Source organism: Phodopus roborovskii, unplaced genomic scaffold, assembly GCF_943737965.1.
Source record: "Phodopus roborovskii unplaced genomic scaffold, PHOROB, whole genome shotgun sequence".
Classification (NCBI taxonomy): Eukaryota; Metazoa; Chordata; class Mammalia; order Rodentia; family Cricetidae; genus Phodopus; species Phodopus roborovskii.
Genome location: NW_026125059.1, coordinates 5,218,744 through 5,237,396, shown reverse-complemented (window position 1 = coordinate 5,237,396; position 18,653 = coordinate 5,218,744). Strand labels below are relative to the sequence as shown.

Sequence of the window (18,653 nt, the reverse complement as noted above, 5' to 3'; positions counted from 1 at the left end):
GCCCTGGGTCCACCCCAGCACCACACACACACACACACCACACACCACACACACACACACACACCACACACACACCACACACACACACACCCCAGCACCACACACCTACACACACACACACCCCAGCACCACACACACCACACACACCACACACCCCAGTACCACACACACACACACCACACACACACCACACACACACACACACACACACACACCACACACACCACATACACACACACATACACCCCAGCACCACACACACACACACACCACACACCCCAGTACCACACACACACACACCACACACACAAAACACACACACCCCAGCACCACACACACACACACACACACACCACACACCCCAGTACCACACACACACACACCACACACACAAAACACACACACCCCAGCACCACACACACATACACACATACACACACACCACACACATACCACACACACACACCACACACCCACATACCCCAGCACCACACACACACACCACACACACACCCCAGCACTACACCCACACACACACCTCAGCACCACATACACACACGCACACCAGCACCACACATACACACACACACACACACACACACACACACACACACAGTGATGTGGGTTAAACACAAAATCCATGTCAACTACCACATGAGACTTACACTGTACAAGGTGAAAAGAGAAGCTAAAATAGGAAAGTAAAGTCAAAGCCCTACCAGTCCTGATATGAACTGATGATATGAACTGAGGTGAATTGATATGAGTTGGGTACACCAATAAACTAGGGAGGGATTTTATTTTTAAAAACTGGTATCACTAGAAGCAATGACTGAGCTCACAGCTAGGAGCATCCTGGTACCCATGATCCGGTTTCTCATTTCCCCAGTAAAGGAGCATGGGCCCTGTCAGTTCCAGCTAGAGGTAAACTGTCCAAGTCCACTAGATATATCAGGAAGATTCTAGAATAATAGCTCCCACAAGCCAGAACGGAAGACAACTCAATTATCAAAAAAAAAAAAAAAAAAAAAAAAAAAAACAATTACCACAATGACTGGAACACGAACAGGCATCACATTAAAGCCTAGCTGGTCTCAGTAACTCTGACAGCCAACCAAGTGTAAGAGTCTCAGTATCTCAGTGGCCATCTGTAGATGATAGAGGATGCCAACTGATTCTCCTGGAAACCGGTAAATAAAGGAAGAAGAGATGAACTGATGTTGTCTTCCTATGGAGTAAGCATTCTCTCAAACAGCTAGTAGGAAAGCTCTTCACTAGAGACTTGTGGGCATTACACCAACGAGCAATGAACGTCACAATCCAAGTGTCAAACCATAAAGCCTCCAAGAAGCCAGTTCTTCGTGAGGACTACCCACGGCTGCATCCAGCTCAGATGGCAACCCACCCAGGAGCCAGGTCCAGCAGCAGGCCAAGATGCTCCCAGAGCTCCTACCCTTCCTGACTTGACACACAAGGGAGCTCTCAGCTCAGAGGTTCCCTTGTGGGAACAGAAAAACAACCTCTAGACTCAATGCCCAGTTTGTAGAAGAGGAGGGAACTGTCCCCCCGGGACGGGAGTCAACAGAACAAAAGTCCCAGATTCTTTAGTAATACACGGCGAGAAGAGAAGGGGACAGAGGCACAGTTCTCACAAGCTTCAGAGACCTAAGCAAGCCCATGTGCCCAGCTGGCCTCAAAAACAAGAGACCCAACCAGAACACACACTGATGGAAACTCGGACAATCTAACCGGCAGAGCAGGTTGGGTCAAATAAGTAACGGTAAGTTTTAAAATGCTGGTATGTCTCTCTCTCTCTCTCTCTCTCTCTCTCTCATATATATATATATATATATATATATATATATATATATATATATATATTTGCCATGCTAAGGACTAAATGCAGGACACTGTGCATGCTAGGCAAGTGTCTACCACTGACCTACACCCTCAGCCCTTTATCTCTTGGAGAGCCATGCTAAAGGGTGGATGGCTGAAGTGATGTGGTGTCGCCAACCACTTTCCTTTGTGACAGAGTCTGTCTGGGTACGATAAACGGGAACCAACTCGTCAAGTGTTAATGAAACAGCGGAGGCTCATGAACCCCACTTTTACTCTGTCCATTGGCATGTTTGAGAGAAGAGCTCTTGTCAGAAGGAAGGAACAGAGTCTGTCTTTCCCATGAGATGAAAGGGATCTGTTTCGTGCAGTTAAACTCTACCCAGGCCTTTCCTGGGCTGTGGATGAATGGAGAGTCTGCTGTTGAGACCTCAAGGTGGGCGTGCTCACACCTGCTTGTCTGCATCGGAGAGGTACCGCACTATCACAGGCACGAGGTGCTGGGAGACCACCACAGGGAAGTCCAACCTGCTTTCTTGCAAGAAAGCGACGATGGGAGGGATCTGCTCCATCAGCTCAGTCCGCACCGTGGGCTCTGCAGCATTGGGACAGGAAGTTATATAAGAAGAAGCCAAGCATCTGACATGGTATATACTAATGGTTTCTAGCTTTTCTTACTAAAATACTTCATCAAGAAAATTAGACAAATGCAGTTTAAAAATCATTTCCCATTTAGAGTATTTATGCTACAGACAGGCTTAAAAAGCTAGTAAGCCACACAGCAATATAAAAGCATAAAAGGAAGAGAGGCTGACAACTCTATTATAACAAGCCATATACAAATGGAGAAAGGACCAAGAAGTCTGCATGCTGGGCCAGCGACCAAAAGCCATTACAGCTAATGGCTTCGCTGTCAGACCTATGGGCTGTGCTTATTTAAATTCCAGCCGGGATGTATACATTATAAATAATTCTTTCACAAATGCACTCCCCCACAATCCACGCATCCCAATTATTTCCAAGGCAAAGCATTAAACAAAAGAGCGCTCAAGCTCCAGTACACCACATTAACTTTAACACAAATATATAATTGCCACAGCACTGTAAATGGTGATTCAGTTACGAAGAGAACCCATTCAAAGCCTCAAAACATCCACTTGGGCCTTTTTAAAAGCGTTGTGTCACATCCATATGAATATTTTAAACTAATATGAGAGCTATATGGAGGCTTCTTTTTCTGTCTTCAGCTAAAATGATCAGATTCTAGGGCCTCAGGTTTCTGGAACTTTCTGAAGCATCTCGCCATTCATTATGAGTGCAGGGAGGGGGCTGCAGGGCGGCTGTCAGGCCTGGCAAGCCCACCATTCATCTTCCCTGTCTTTACTGTGTGTGGCAGGGGTAGGGGGGAGACGGGCAACGCCAGAGCTCCTGCTGTGCTGCCCAGTGCTTTCCTCCAGAATAGCAATCACAGGGAGGCAGAAAGAACAGGCAAAATCAACATCAGGCCACAGAGATCACAGGGGAGAGAAACTAATGACTGGATTGTTCTAATCCAGACGAGTGCTTCTGATTGGGTATTTCTTAGCAACCAGCACTCTGGCAAAACTCAAGAAATACAAAAGGCCTAACTGCCAGGGCAAATGGCCTTTGTCACATTAGTCACTCTGATGTTCCAAAAATAAGGACAATTTGAGTCATTCTCAAGTAAGACGTCTGTTCTTCATGACAAAAATCCATCCACGGTCTGACACTGCCCAAAGCTCACTGATTAACGTGAAGGCCTTTACACTGTAGCTAGTACTTGTAGCATATAACTTTTAAGAAATGTACAAGTGGAAAAAAGGTACAAAACTGAACAAACCTGCATCTTCTGACAGTCGGACAGCCACCTCCATCACCGCCAGGGCGTCCTTGTCACTGCAGCCGACATCCCGGAAGACATCCAGTAGTCCTCTGGCAACAATCTGACTATAGAGACAGAAGCACCCACCCGGTCGTTACCTGGCAGGTGCTGACTAAAGGGTGCCTGCCACGTTATAGGTACTGAGCTCAGAGGAGGAGGGGCATCAGAGAGGCCAATAGAAGCCCCCCAGGAACTGGGACTGTCTCCCACAGCCAGGCAGCAAGGACAAACTTGGCAGCAAATTCCTTATCCTCCTTCACATATTGGTTCTTCCCCTGGGTTAGTGGGGGAGGGGGAGGCCCAGAGAGTACCTGCTGGTCCCTCACAGTCTGGGGAATGAGGGACCACAGGCACACAGAAGTCTAGAGGGACCGCTTTAACCAGAGCTCTTCCCCAAATCTGCTGGTTTGTTCTCCCATCTCCCATGTGATGACTTACACAGGATGGACCCGTAACACCTCCTTTGAGGGAGCACAGACTCACTACGTAGGCCTTGGTCAAAACAACAAAAGGTGAAGGGTAGGGCCAGTGGAAGCAACTATGTAAGGAAAGGAAAACGGTCACTGCGCCCAGCAATGAGCCCGCCTGCAGCCCAAGAGCCACACGAGGCCTAGGCAAGCCTTCCGCAGGCTGCAGGCAGCACATGCCAATCCCAGGAAGCTCTCACCATGGGGCTGTAGAGATGGGATTCTACTGCAGCCCTAAAGACATGTTTTGTAGCCATCTCAGACACCAGGGAAAAACATTAAAGTTAACCCAAGGAGCAGGCCTACAAACCCAGGAAGGCAACATGAATTACTCTAGACAAGGAATCATGAATAAATGCTTAATTAAACATTAAAAAAATTGAAATATGAGAAATGACACTAGGTAGAAATCCAAATTTACATAAATGAATAAAAAAGCACCATAAATGATGACCACATATAAAGATTTATCTCATTGTTTAAACCTCTTTAAGAAACAACTGTTAGCCTGGCAGTGGTGGCACACACACCTTTAATCCCAGCACTGGGGAGGCAGAGGCAGGTGGCTCTCTGTAAGTTCGAGGCCGGCCTGGTCTACAGAGCTAGTACCAGAACTACACAACAAAACCCTGTCTTGAGAAACCGAAAAAAAAAAAAAAAAAAAAAAAAAAGGAAAACTGAAAATGAATTTATAACTGATAATGGATCTATAGCACATATGTGTATGTATATGCATACATGTAAAATGGAATACAAAATAGCACAAAGACAAACAAAAGAGAGCATACTAATGTAATTTTATTACACTGTGAAGTAGAGAAATATCACTAATAAGTTAAACGCTGAGATGGCCAATAAAATAACAAAACAATAAATTATAATTAATAAACTATTAAAACAAACTAAATTCATAAGAATTTCATTAAACCAAGAGGAGGCAGATAAAGACCTAAAGCAGAAAATAATCATAACAAATGAGCTCAAGCAGGAAGATGTCAGCTTTAGCACCAGTGAGTACAAATAACAAAAATGCTCCAAACATTACAGCTAAAACACCAAGGCTTCTATAGTAAACAAGGATCCAACTATATACTGCTAACAAGAAACACACTCTAATATACATATGTAAATACATTTAAAGTGAAAAACTAACACCAGGAGAAGAGGGCTAGGGTAGCCGCCTCAATTATCACACAAAATGTATTTTAGACAGAATATCACCAGGGATAAAGTCATTTCACAGTGATAAAAGGGTGAACTTACAAAGAAGATATAATAACCCTAAGCATCTATATATTAAATAAGACAGCTTCAAGCTACAGAGTAAAAAGTCAGTAAAGCTGCAAGGAAAAAAGTCACAGTAGGAGTCTAGAAACAGGACCGACCGACCGCACACACACATCACCGATGAATTTTTACAAAGGTCAACCGAGAGAAAAGGGCCTTTTCAAAAAGTGCTGGAATGGACAGACACTGGGAGAAAAAGTAACCCAACTCTCACCTCATGCCATGCACAGAGATTAATACAAAATGCATTAGAAGGCTAATGCTGAGCTCATTACCATTAAAAAAAAGTCCTGAAAAGAAAAGGAATCCAGGGGGGGTGGGGGAAGGCTATGTGAGCTGTGGTTGGCAATATTTCTGAAGCCTCAAAATATACAAACCATAAAGAAAATAAGTAATTTTAAAATGTCATTGAAATAAAACACTATTTCCCCAAATCACACTGTGAAGGGGGTGGGAGAGGCAAATCACAGACTGGAGAAAATATCTGATAAAAGAGACACGCAGGCCTAGCTTTCAAAGTGTTTGCAAATAAGTGCAGCAATGCTATTCAAACGGGGAAAAGCTGAAAGCAACCCAAATAATTATTAGTTGCCAAGCAGGTCAACAGAATGAAGAGCTGGTGTGTTCTCCAACATGGATGAGCCTTGGAAACAAGCTGAATGAGGAAGCCACAAAAGCCCACAAAGCACATGACTGGAGCTGCTAGGGAGTGGAGAGGGAATGAACAGGTTAATGGGAAGGCTGAGGTCACTGAGCAGAAACTGTTCATGGCAACAGTTTCTTTTGGAGGCGGCAAGAAAATTTCAAAATTCTTTGCAGAATGTACACAATTCTGTAAACACATTAAAATCTATCAATTTGATAGATGGAACTTGAAAGCATTGCACTGGGGACTTGGTTACAGTTTCAGGGGTCTAGTCTGGTGTCATCGTGGTGGGGAACCAGCACAAGAATAGCGGCTGAGAGGGACAACTTGATCCATAGGTCAAGAGAGAGACTGGACCTTTGAGCCCTGAAGGCCCACCCCCAGTGACAGACACACTTACTCCAGCAAGGCCACACCTTGTGATCCCTGAAATCTTTCCACTCCCTGGTGACCAAGCATCAAGTATATGAACCCACAGGGCCTTTCTCATTCAAACCACCACAGGTAAGTAATGGACACCATACTGGTAAACTGCCCTGCTATTGGAGCTCAAGGAAAAGCGATCTCTGGAAGCAGAATTGCACACACACACACACACACACACACACACACACACACACACACACAAACACACACACACTCAGACCAATCATGTTTGTCTGAATGAGTCCTCCAACACCTCATGTCCAGGAATGGGGTGATCACAACTGTGGAAGAGAGGAGAGGACACTAGAACAACACAAGAGTAAAGCACAGAACCCAGGGATTGCCAGTAGAGGCTGCGAGTGGTCACCCCAGGGAGAGGCTGCAAGTTCAGCCACGCCGTGGGAGAAGGCCTCTTGCAAGGACTCTCAACCAATTATCCAGTTCACAGTCTCAGCTTCCCCAGCTGGTCTCTGCTGGACGCAGTGAGCCCCACTGAATGATGTCGTCTCTATGTGCTATTTGTTCTTTACCTGGAAGCCTCTGCCTGCCCCCCTCAGCAGGCTTCCCTCACAGTTTCTGCAGGTGCTGGAGCCCCGTTGGATGATGGTATCTTTTGTTTGCTCTCTCAATCGGGCTACTCCAGTCGTCCTGACTTGATGGTGTTTCTGTCTCTGTCTGTCTGTCTCTTGCTATCTGTTCCTGTGCTGCTTCTTTCTTCCACAGGCTTAATAAACTCACCCACGGAAACAGAAATCAGCTACTGTACATCATTCTCTTGACCACATAGATATGTAAACTACATCTGAGTAAGATTTAGACTTTTATTGACCTATTTGATTCAGTCATAAGGAAAGCCTCCACTGCACAGGTCTTCAGGAACAGACTGTGAAGGTCCCGACAGGCACAGCCTAAACAACATGTCTTCCTACAGTGCAATAAGAAGGGTGTGACTCTGGAAAACACTCCCCAAAGTTCCACGATGAGAAAGTATCAGACAAATCCATTTGGGGAGACATTCTGAGAATACCTCACCACTACGCTTCAAAAACATCAAGGTCATGTAAGCCGAGTCTAGACCAAGAAACTGTCAAAGATTTGAAGAGACTAGGGACACAACCACTAACTGACATGGTGTGGGTAGAAGCCTGCAACAGGAAAGAGATTACCGTGGGAAGCTATGGTATCTGTGGTTACTAAGCAGTTAGCGGCTAAGGTTTCTTTCTTTGCTACACACAAGCACACAAGTTCATGTCTGACATAAACACCAGAGCATGCCTTCAGCACAACTACACTTGGGAGCTGACAATTCTTTGCTGTGGGACTGTCCTATGCATTACAGAGTATTTAGCAGCAGCCCCGGATCATATCCACCAGGTGTCAGTAGCATTCCCTGACCCCCAGGATGTGAGCCCCAGAAAGTCCCCCTGGGGCAGACTCCCTCCATCTGAGAGCCACTGCACTAGGAGCTGACAAAGTAAGAGAACTCTGTATGCGCATTAGTTACTTTCCCATTTCGGTCATCAACCCCGACAGCAGCAACTGAAGATGGCCGAGCCAATTTTGGCCCACAGTTTGAAGACAGAGGCATCATGGCCAGAAAGTCTTGGTGGCAGGAGTGTGAAGCTGGTCACATGACACCCACAGTCAGGAAGCAGAGAGAGATGAACGCTGGGACTCAGCCCACTGTCTCCTTCCTATGCAGCCTTGGACCTGGGCCCTCGGAAAGGTGGACCCATACATTTAGGATGGGTCTTCCCACCTCAGCTAATCAACCCAGTCTAGGCAGTCCTTCACAGATGTGCCCAGAGGGTTATCTCCTGGGTGACTCCAGCATCTGCCAAGTTAACTAAAAAAATTAACCCTTATGCTATAACACACCAGCAACTCTTCTACAAACCTACTTACCTCAAAATCAAAAGCTAAAAGACTAAATACAATGACACACAAAAAGACAAAAGAGTTATTGTAAGGTAACACCACAACAGCTGGCAATTATACTATGATGACAATTCAAGTACCAATGAGGACTCAGAGTGAAGTCCTCTGGCCTAACACAACGCAGAAGAAATGTCAACGCAAGCCTGTCCAGAGAGACAGACACCACCCCGGGGATGAAAGGTTGAGATCTGGCAGCCAGGAAGCATGGGAAAGTGGAAACAGACACTATGGAAAAAGTAACTTATTACCTCATTCGCACCAGCCTCCCCAGGGAAATTAAAGAGCTACGATTCCCCAATCTGTTGCTCTGGCCACAGAATGGATATACAAATCTGCATCTAGCCTCAAGTGGGCACAAGGGACCTGCCCTCCCAAGGACAGAGAAGAAAGGGATAAGAGAGACCCCAGAGTAGGACAGCCTACTGGTGTGAATACAGACGGAAAGGGTTACAGGCAAATAGATAGCTGGCCCTGTGTTAAAGCTTTGGAAACCCTGATGCTTTCCATGGGTATGTCCTGGGAGGACACAGGATTCACCGAGTCAGAGCACAGGCCTCAGGACCTTCTCAAGGCTAACAAGATGAGAAGGACACAGCTTCTGCAAAGACTGGACCTGTCAGCCCGCCAAGCCACGGACTCAGTGAACGGAGCAGCAGGTGCTTAGCGCCCAAGAGAAATAAGGACAGTTGGGATAAGCAGAAAGCAAATAGTAAGATGAATCAATTTAACCTGACATTGACAGCAGCATCAATGTCAGTGATCTGATGAGGGCTCAGCCCTGTGATGCTCAGAGAGAGTGCTGTCTATGAACATGGTAGGCTGCATTCAAAGCGATTCTGGGACACATGGGGCCTGAAGAACACTGGGTGGATTCATATGAACAAATTAGGAAGAAGAGATGGGTGAACTGTACCAAAAAGCAAGATGTAAAAGTAAATACAGTTGGAATTTTGAAAGTTATAGCTTCAAGTATATACAAATAAACACAAAATCAAAAGGAAGCTGGACTGCATGCTTTCCTATCAAACCATGTAAGCTTCAGAAAAAGGGATGGAGATACTATGCAACAAATAAAAGAAGGAGAAGAGGAGGAGGAGGAAGAGCAAGAGGAGAAGAAGAAGGAGAAAGAGGAGGAGGAGGCTAGCAGGTTACACTCCCACCATCAAAACTTCCAAAAGGATGGGAAAATGGGTAACAATCATAGCTGAGGATGTGGACACTGTTCTCTCAGTAACTACCCACACACAGACACATAGAAAGTAAGGACAGCAGATGACTCAGGTAAAGAGCTGTGGATGACTCAGAGGTGAAGGTAAGGGGCTGAGGACAGCTCAGAGGTGAAGAGGGCAGCAGACAGCTCAGAGGCAAAGACGGCTGCGAATGGCTCGGAGGTGTAAGGGCCGCGATGACTCAGAGATGAAGGTAAGGGGCTGCAGACAGCTCAGAGGTGAAGGTAAAAGGAAGTGGATGGCTTGGAGCAGTGGACAGCTCAGAGGTGAAGGTAAAAGGGTTGCGGAGGGCTCAGCGGTGAAGGTACTTGTCACCAAGCCTTGTCACTGGGGTCCTACTAGAAAGAGAGAGCCCACTCCCACAAGTTGTCCTCTGTTCTCAACAAGGGCACTGTGGCATTCAAGCACCCACCCACACATACACACCAACAAACCAATTTACTGTAGTAAATAAATAACACAGAAAGACCTGAAAAATGCATCCAACCAATTTAACTCAATTGATATGAATGTTTAAGATATTCTCTCCCAAAATGCTGGCATACAACATTCTTTAAGACAAAACACAATTTGAAACATAAATAAGCCAGAAAACTTAAAAAAAAAAAAAAAAAAAAAAAAAAAAAGATATTCTCTGACCACAAAATAAATGAAAGCAGGGATAACAGAAAGATATTTATTTGGTAATTGTTTTAAGTATCTGAAAATGGCAGGGTGTGGTTGTGACTGCCTCACTGGTGTCAAGGGAAAGCTCATCGTGGGCATTAGGGACACCTGGTGACAATGGGCCAGGTCAGCCAGCACAGTGTTCACTCCGCAAACCGCAGTGGCACCAAGGCTAGCCTGGGCTACATGACAACATATCTCAATATAAAAATGATGTAAGGAGACACTGAAATTTGCCTTACATTCATGTGTGGGTAACCCACACAAATTAAACAAACAAACACAACTTAAAGAGGTAGCTGCATACTAGTTAGAAGGCATTAGGGGCTGTGTGTCAGCTATCCCCAAGGTCCGAGCGTCCGGTGTGTGGCCATCAGCCTGGGGGTGCTCTTAGGAGTAGAACCGTTAGAAGTCAGGGCCTAGTGGGGACACAGACTGGAATGAGACCACGGGATGCCAGTTTCCTTCCTTTCCTGCCCGACTACCATGACGGACCCAACAGCAGTGGAGCTGACAGATTGCGGAGGCAGCTGAAAGCACCAATGCATCTGACCTGTGCATCGGTTCTTCGCAAGAATCTGTCACAACAAGAAGCTGACAGACTAAAGAACAAACTGCACAATATAAAAATGCAGACATTACCAAAGGTATAGATTTCTCTTTCTCAAACGGGTTTATATTGGGACATAAAAGAAAACCTACATAAATAAAGACAGGCCATGTTTATAGATTGGATTCTCAATATTACAGAGAGGGCAAGGCCCTCCAAAATGACCAACTAGTGCGATGTTTGGCTTTATTTTGTTAGGAGCTGATGTGCTGGATTTCAAATCCATAAAGGAGTGTGTACAGGCCAGGAATGGTCGTGGTGTCAGAAGGTCAGATGAAGAGGTCTGTGATATAAGGAATTCGGTTTGTGTTGCACGGCCACACCAGCAGGCAGGCTCCAGTGGAAAACTGACACCACCAACTGCTGGTGAAGGATGGGCACAAGCAGCCGATGAGGCCATGTTAGCAGTCTGCAAAGACAGCACCGCCCACTCAAGGTGGGGATAAGCACCTCTCCTTAGCCCTACACACAGCAGCTGTAGGGAAATTGTTGCCCAAGAGCCTAACACCTGAAACCTCCCTAACTTGGCAACAGGCAAAGGCTAGTGTACTTCAAGGAGAGCTTCAAAAGGGGCATGCCCACTCTGACCACCAAGCCCAAACACCACTATCTCCTACATAATTTCACTTAATTAAATTTAGAAAAAAATTTTAAAATTTCAAGTAGATACCTGGGGCTAAAACTTGGCAGAAAATTAGGAATGTGTTTCACATGAAAATCAAGATTAATGATGAGTGCCTGGTATGGCGAAAGCAATGGAGAGGAGCCGGAAGGGCTCTGGGTGCCAGCCACGGGGAGCTGCATGACCTAGGACGTGACTGCAGGGACACTGGCCTCACAGAAATGCTTTCGACCTGCAAGGATGAGTTATCACACTGTCTACGGATCGCACTTCACAATGTAAAGTGGTCTTAAAGATTCCTTTTTATTCTACGTGTATGCATGTTGTGCCTGCATGAATGCATCTGCACCATGCGTCTGCCTGGTACCCGCCAAGGCCACCGGAGGAATTGGATCCCAAAAGCACAAAGTGCTCCTTAGCTGCTAAACCATATGTGGGGTCCCCCAGTGCAAGGAGTTTCAAAGAAGGTTTTAAAAGTGATTTTTAGTAGGAAACAAAACAAAACGAAACAAAACGGGGGGAAAAAAAAACACCCTGGAAATCCCCCCCCCCCAAAATCAAAGAAGCACACTATAGAATTCAGACCTCACTGATCTGACAGCCTGTCAATCAAGATCATTTTACAAAACAAATATTAAAACCAGCAGGCATGGCAGCTTCCAGTCTGTGAGGCTGAGGCAGGGTGATCATGAGTTGGAGGGTTTCAAAAGAAAGATGGAAGTTATAGCTTCATGAGAGATAGAGAAAGGGTTAGATACTCGGAGACCAGTGGGTACTACAGGGTACAGACTTTAAATGGGGCACACGGTGCCGAGCTAGAACCTGGACAGGAAAAGCAATGCCAAGGGTTTATCGAGACAGCTTAGTGCCATGCTATTAAAGTCTGTATACTAGACGACAGTGTTAGCTGGGCACGGTGGCACCCTCTAATCTCAGCACTTAGGGGGCAGAATCAGATGGCTCTCTCTGAGCACTGGAGGCCAGCCTACTCTACATAGTGACTTCCGCCTGGAAGGGCTGCACAGTGAAACACTATCTCAAAAGCAAAAACAAAAACGCCTCAATAAAAAACAATACCAGCTACGTTTCCCACGTGTCATGATCACACTGTGACTACAGGAGTGACAAAGAGGAGGGTCTATGTTCTTAGGAGATTGCAACTGAAGCAACTAAGGGCAAAGCAGCATCAAGTCTTCAAACTACTTGTAGGGTTAGAGAGTGACATGAGGGTACAGGGATCCCGCATGGGGCAGGGCAAAGCTGACAGGAGGGACTGAAGTAGAGGGCACAAGAGAATTCTGCTGCTGCTTCTGAGACATTCTCTCCCTCCCTCTCCCTCCCTCCCTCCCTCCTTCCCTCTCTCCCTCTCCCTCCCTCCCTTCTCTTTCCCCTGCCTTTGTGTGTATTTAATTTAAAAAAAAAAAAATCTTTTCGTGAACTATAAACACAAACTTTCTACTTACAATGTAAAGTAAGGAAAAGAAAAACCAAACCCTCATTTTTACAGACACCAGTACAATTCACAGAAAACCAAGAGACCCCACAGAAATACAGTGAAATTAGAATCAGTATAGCATCGGAAGGAAACAAAGTTAAAGTGTACTTCATTCTCTTATACCACCAGCAGCTAGAACGCACAAGAAATGGAGCTACCATGAGGTGCACACCGTGATGCAATCCCTGGGAGAGAGGCAGGAAAACCCTGAGTTCAAGGCCTTCCAAGTTACACAGCAAGTCTGTCTCAAAAAAGTGAATAAAGGACAATAACAAGATCAAACCCAACACCTAAAATTAACCCTGACAAGAGGGGTTGGGGGAGATGGTTCAGTGGTGAAGAGCACTGGCTGCTCTTCTAGAGGACCAGAGGACCTGGGTTTAATTCCCAGCACCCACCTGACAGCTACCACTGTTTATAACTCCAGTTCCTGGAGACCAGACACCCTCACACAGATATACATGCAGGCAAAATATCAATGCACATAAATGTTATTTATATCAACTAAGAAAAAAAAAACCTGACAAGAGTCAGGAAAGTGTGCCCTGTAGCTTCATAGTTGCATTAGTGTGTGTACACACATGTATTTGTGTGTGTGTGTGTGTGTGTTACACACATGTGAGCACATACATAGAGAAAATAAAGAAAAACTTAAAATAGAAACAGGAGGTCTGGAAGAGCCTTATTCTTCAGGACTAACTGGTGGATGGAAGGTGCCAACAGGGTTTCCTCGGGCCGGTTGGTTTTCTTGCTTCTAGGGACTGCTAAGCCCCTGCAAAGCATGTGTGGGAATGAGACAGTGAGAAAAGCCAAGGCAATCTCAAGAGTAGTGTGGTGAGCCTCGCTGTGCGATGTCACGTCTTAGGTTACTACGGTGCAGTGCCGGGTAAGTCAGAGTCCCTGAGGGTATCACAGGACACAGAGAAGACAGTGTCCCACCTCACACACTGTCCAGACAACAGCCATGACTCCCAGTGGACTGAAACCCCAAATATAAAATGTAAAACTCTGGAACACACCAGCAGAGAATAGCTGTGGCACCAACAGGCAAACACTTCTCTTTGTGGTCTCTTGAGACAGGTTCCTATATGTAGGATATGATATTGTTCCTATATGTAGCCCAAACTATCCTTAAACTTGATACTGTTCTGCCTCAGCCTAAAGTAATGAGATGAAATGTGAGCTACCACATCCCATGCAAATACTGTGTTTACAGAACACGAAAGCACTAACCAGGAAAGACAAGGCAAGCGAGCTATGAATCACATGTAGATGATGAGGACCACATCTCCCTGCTTCTAAAACAGGAGGATGCTCTCCTAGTTCTATAACCTACGACGTAAGGGGTGGGCCCAAGCTTGACCTAGAGCATCAACTCTAAAAACAACCAAGCAGATTGTGAGGACAAACTGAGGATGCCCTTGGCTCTTTTGAGTGGTACCAGGGAAGATGCAAAGGATAAGAAATGAGGGAAGGAAAGGACCAGTATGCAGATGAAGAGTCAGGGACAAAGGCATTCCTTAACAGCTGGGGACAGAGGATGGGAAGTGATGAGGCCAAAGGCAGAGCCAGTGGACAGGCAGGAAGGACAGGAATGAATGTGTGCAAGGTGGGGGGAGTTTGGACAGCCTGAGTCTCTGCTTTCTTCAAGGAAGCAGACCAAGGTCATCGCTGAAGGCAACAGAGACCGGACCAGATCAGTGTTGCTAAGGAGTGACTGGAGAAAGGCAGACAGGCGGGGTGACAAGGGACTTGGAAGTACACAGTTCAGGCAGTGGTGTGCGATACCCTACTGTATATATACATGGGCAGAATGCCCTCCATACCATTTCCTCCCTTGCCTGGCTGGCAGTTGGTAACAAAAGCAATGAGCAAGGCTAGAGTCTGTGACACATACACAGGTTCTAGATTCGATCCCCAGCTCCCCCATACCCATGAGTCCCCTGGAGCGTGTCTGTCATAGAAGCAGAAGGCTGGCCATGTGAGGACACTGCTTACCGGCTTAAGACATTCTCACTGAAGGCGTGCTTTTCCAAGCGAGTGAGCAGCGGCAGGTTATCGTGGCCAGGGGCGTCCAAGAAAGCCATGACCTTCCCGTTGCCACAGTCTGGACTACAATCTTCAAATCCATCTAGACAGGAAGAGGAAACACTCTAAAACTGTATCCGTAGGTACCATCAACAGTGATGGGTCAGTCACACTGAGGCAGACATGCCCTGTGACCGGGCTGTGCATTGCAAGCTCCCCGAAGGCAGCCTCAATGGTGCCAATGGTGATGGAGCTACAGAAGAAGGTGGCAGGGACCAGTCTCACAAAGGAAACTGGTTCCCATCAACAGCTGCGTAACTACTCATCTCTCCTGCAATGAGCTGGGAATGGCCAGCTAACAAACACTCTCACCCTGCAGACAAGCATCCAGCAGCAGGGTCACCTCGAACCCAGTCTGCCTAAGTACTACTCTGTGGTAAGTAGTCCCACCCATCCATACCCTGGCCTGGCAACACTCAAGAAGGCTCTTCCTACAGGTCCTTTAGTCCATCTGGGCTAAGAAGTACACTGAGGTAGCTGAGTTAGGGGCCAGGGAGCCTATGCACCTGGAACAGAAGGAATCCTATGACTCTGATTAGCTGTGTGACCAGAGGGCATCACTGAGCCTCTCTGCATTTCTCATCCTGAAGAAAACCCATTCCATGAAATCCGGATGGTGGCACATATGAGTTGCTGCACATAAGCCTTGTGAGATCTAGCCCTGTGTGCCCTAGCCCTGACCTGACCAACCCTGACCTCAGGTCCTCATCCTTTAATCTGTGATGATCATCACTGGCTCTCCATCTTCCAAGACCTCCGAAAGATACTGTTCCTGGTCGCCTCTGTCTTGGGCTTTTAAGTTGTGGTTACTGCACAGCACCTCTAGAAGGTCTCCCCTACCCACCACCTCCCATGTCAAAGGTTCCCATGGTGCCAACCTGGCTGATTGCTACAACATAGCTCTCTGCACAATGCAGTGAGGCCTTCAGCAACAGACACTCTCTTGGGCAAGCCTCTATGCACTCACTACTGAGATTTTCATGCCCAGCACAATGCCTGGGGTCACAGTAGATGGACTTAAACTGGTGATGTGCAAATTCACTCTCTAGCCATGTATCTCTCTAAGGAAACTTTTAACCACCAAGTTAACACAATCTTTCCATAAAATCTTTCAATAAAACGAACACTTAAGACTTATCGCTAAGAGATGACTCTAGAATGGAGATAGTAAGAAAAGCTTTTAGGTGGTCATAAAAATTAAAGTAATTTAATTTAGGGGTTGGACAGGAGGCTTAGTCAGCAAAGTGCTTGGTGCCCAAGCATGAGGACCTGAGTTCAATCCCCAAGACCCATAAAAAGCTAGGCGTGATGGTAAGAAGATAGAAGAAGGCAGATCCCTGGGGCTCAATGGCTAACCAGTGTTATGAAACACTGTAACTATGTAAAGATGTGTTGCATTTGTTTATGTTGAATTTGTTTAACCAGGCAAAGATGTGTTACATTTGCTTATGCTGCAATTATTTAAAGATGCGTTGCTTTGCCTGCCTAAGGCACCTGATTGGTCTAATAAAAAACTGAACAACCTATACCTAGGCAGTAAAAGGGATAGGCGGGGATGGCGGGCAGAGAGAATAAGCAGAAGGAGGAATCTAGGCTCAAGGGAAGAGAGGAGAGAACCAGGGAGTGGAGTGGAGAGGAGAAAGAGGGAGAAAGAGAGTAAGGCGCCCGGGGCCAGCCAGGCAGCTGCCATCCAAACAAACATGGCAGACACAGGAAAAGTAGGACATAGAGAATGAAAGAAAGGTAAAGGCCCCGAGCCAAAATGAAGATCAAGAAAAACAGGTTAGATTAAGTTATGACAGCTAGTGGGAAACAAGCATAAAGTAAGGCCAAAGATTCATAAATAGTAAGTCTCCTGTCATGATTGGGAGCTGGTTGGTGGCCCAAATTAAAGCCTGCTACACACCAGTCGAGGCTACTTGTTGAATAATAAGCCAGCAAGGGACCATGTCTCAAAAAACAAGGTGGACAGCTACTGAGGAATGACACCCTATGCAGACTCTGGGCTCCACAGGCATGGACAAGCACATGAACTCATGAGTGCACCCAAACACACACACACACACACACACACACACACACACACACACACACACACACACACACACACACACACACACACACACACACCACACACACACACACCACACACACACACACACACAGACACACACACACACACACACGGTATCTTTTAAGCAGCTGTGATAGACTAGAGGTGCAGATGTATTTAGCAGGCATGACTCAGTTCTTTGCCTGTCTTTTGAGACAGGGTGTGTCATGGATCCAGCAGTCAGTGAGCTCAGGGGTGCTACCCTTCCCTTCCCTCCCCCACAGGGGCTAGGATATACATGATGCCCGCCCGGCCTTTCAGGGTGCTGGGAATACAAACTCGGGCCCTCATGCTTGTGTGCAGGTATCATACTGATGGAGCCACCTCCCCAGCCCTCCCTGGTCTTCACATTTTTCTTTTATTTTTATTATTTAATGTAACTTATTTTTATTTTATGTGCATTGATGTCTGTGTGAGGGTGTTGGATCCCCTAGAACTGGAATTACAGACAGGCTAGGCACCTCTATAGTGATATATTATTTGTGATTTATTAAAGCTTGCCTGAGGATTCAGAAAGCAAAGTCAGCTACAAGCCATAGAAGCCAGGCACACACCTTTAATCCCAGCATCCAGAAGCTAGGAGGTGGTGGTACACGCCTTTAATCCTGGGACTCAAGATTAAGAGGTAGAAGGATCTCTCAGAGTCCAAGGCCACCTAGATATCTCTACACAAGAGTGAATCAATCTAAAAGAGTAACAGATCACAAGCCTTCAATTCCAGCACTAGATGGGTATAAAAGACAGGAGCAGACTCTTCAGTATTCAGTAGGAGGCATTCATTCTCCAGCCGTGATGAGGAGAGGCTCCAGCCTGAGGCAGAGGTGAGAGCTAGTGGCCGGCTGCTTTGCTCCCCTGACCTTCGGCTTGAAGTCTGAACCCCAGTATCAGTCTCTGGGTCATTTATTTTTTGTGTTACAGATCTCTGGAAGAACACTCAGTGCTCTTAACTTCTGAGCCATCCCTTCAGACCCTAAACTTTTTTTTATTTTTTGAGAATTTTATATCATTATACAAAAATACTGCTATTCGTTTTTCCTCCTTCAACTTCTCTTGTGCCCCTCCAATGTGACCTCCTCCTAATTTTTCTTTCTTAAAAAGTTTGATAACCCACAAAGTTCAGCTGGTAACTCTCCATATGTGAATGGGTGTAGGGCTAACCCACTGGAGCACAGGGAACCTACCAATGTCCTTAAACTTTGTGCAACAAGTGCTTTTACTACGGTGCCATCGCTGCATCTCTGCATCTATGCTTTTAGGCACAAATCTCGATCCTCAGGAGAACTGACTGAGAAAGCAGGTAAGCCCTCCTAGGTGGGTGTGGTCT

General features: G+C 46.2%; 1 protein-coding gene across 1 annotated transcript in view; it reads right to left on the bottom strand.

The window, feature by feature from the left end:
- The window catches only part of LOC127225316 (serine/threonine-protein phosphatase 4 regulatory subunit 1-like), a 77,276-nt gene that overhangs the window by 32,913 nt on the left and 25,710 nt on the right, over positions 1 to 18,653 (bottom strand). The window contains exons 4-6 of the mRNA XM_051188731.1: positions 15,127 to 15,259; positions 3,701 to 3,807; positions 2,292 to 2,434 (exon numbers count right to left, since the gene is read on the bottom strand). Coding sequence (XP_051044688.1) covers positions 2,292 to 2,434; positions 3,701 to 3,807; positions 15,127 to 15,259 — 383 coding nt within the window. The remainder of the gene's footprint in view (positions 1 to 2,291; positions 2,435 to 3,700; positions 3,808 to 15,126; positions 15,260 to 18,653) is intronic.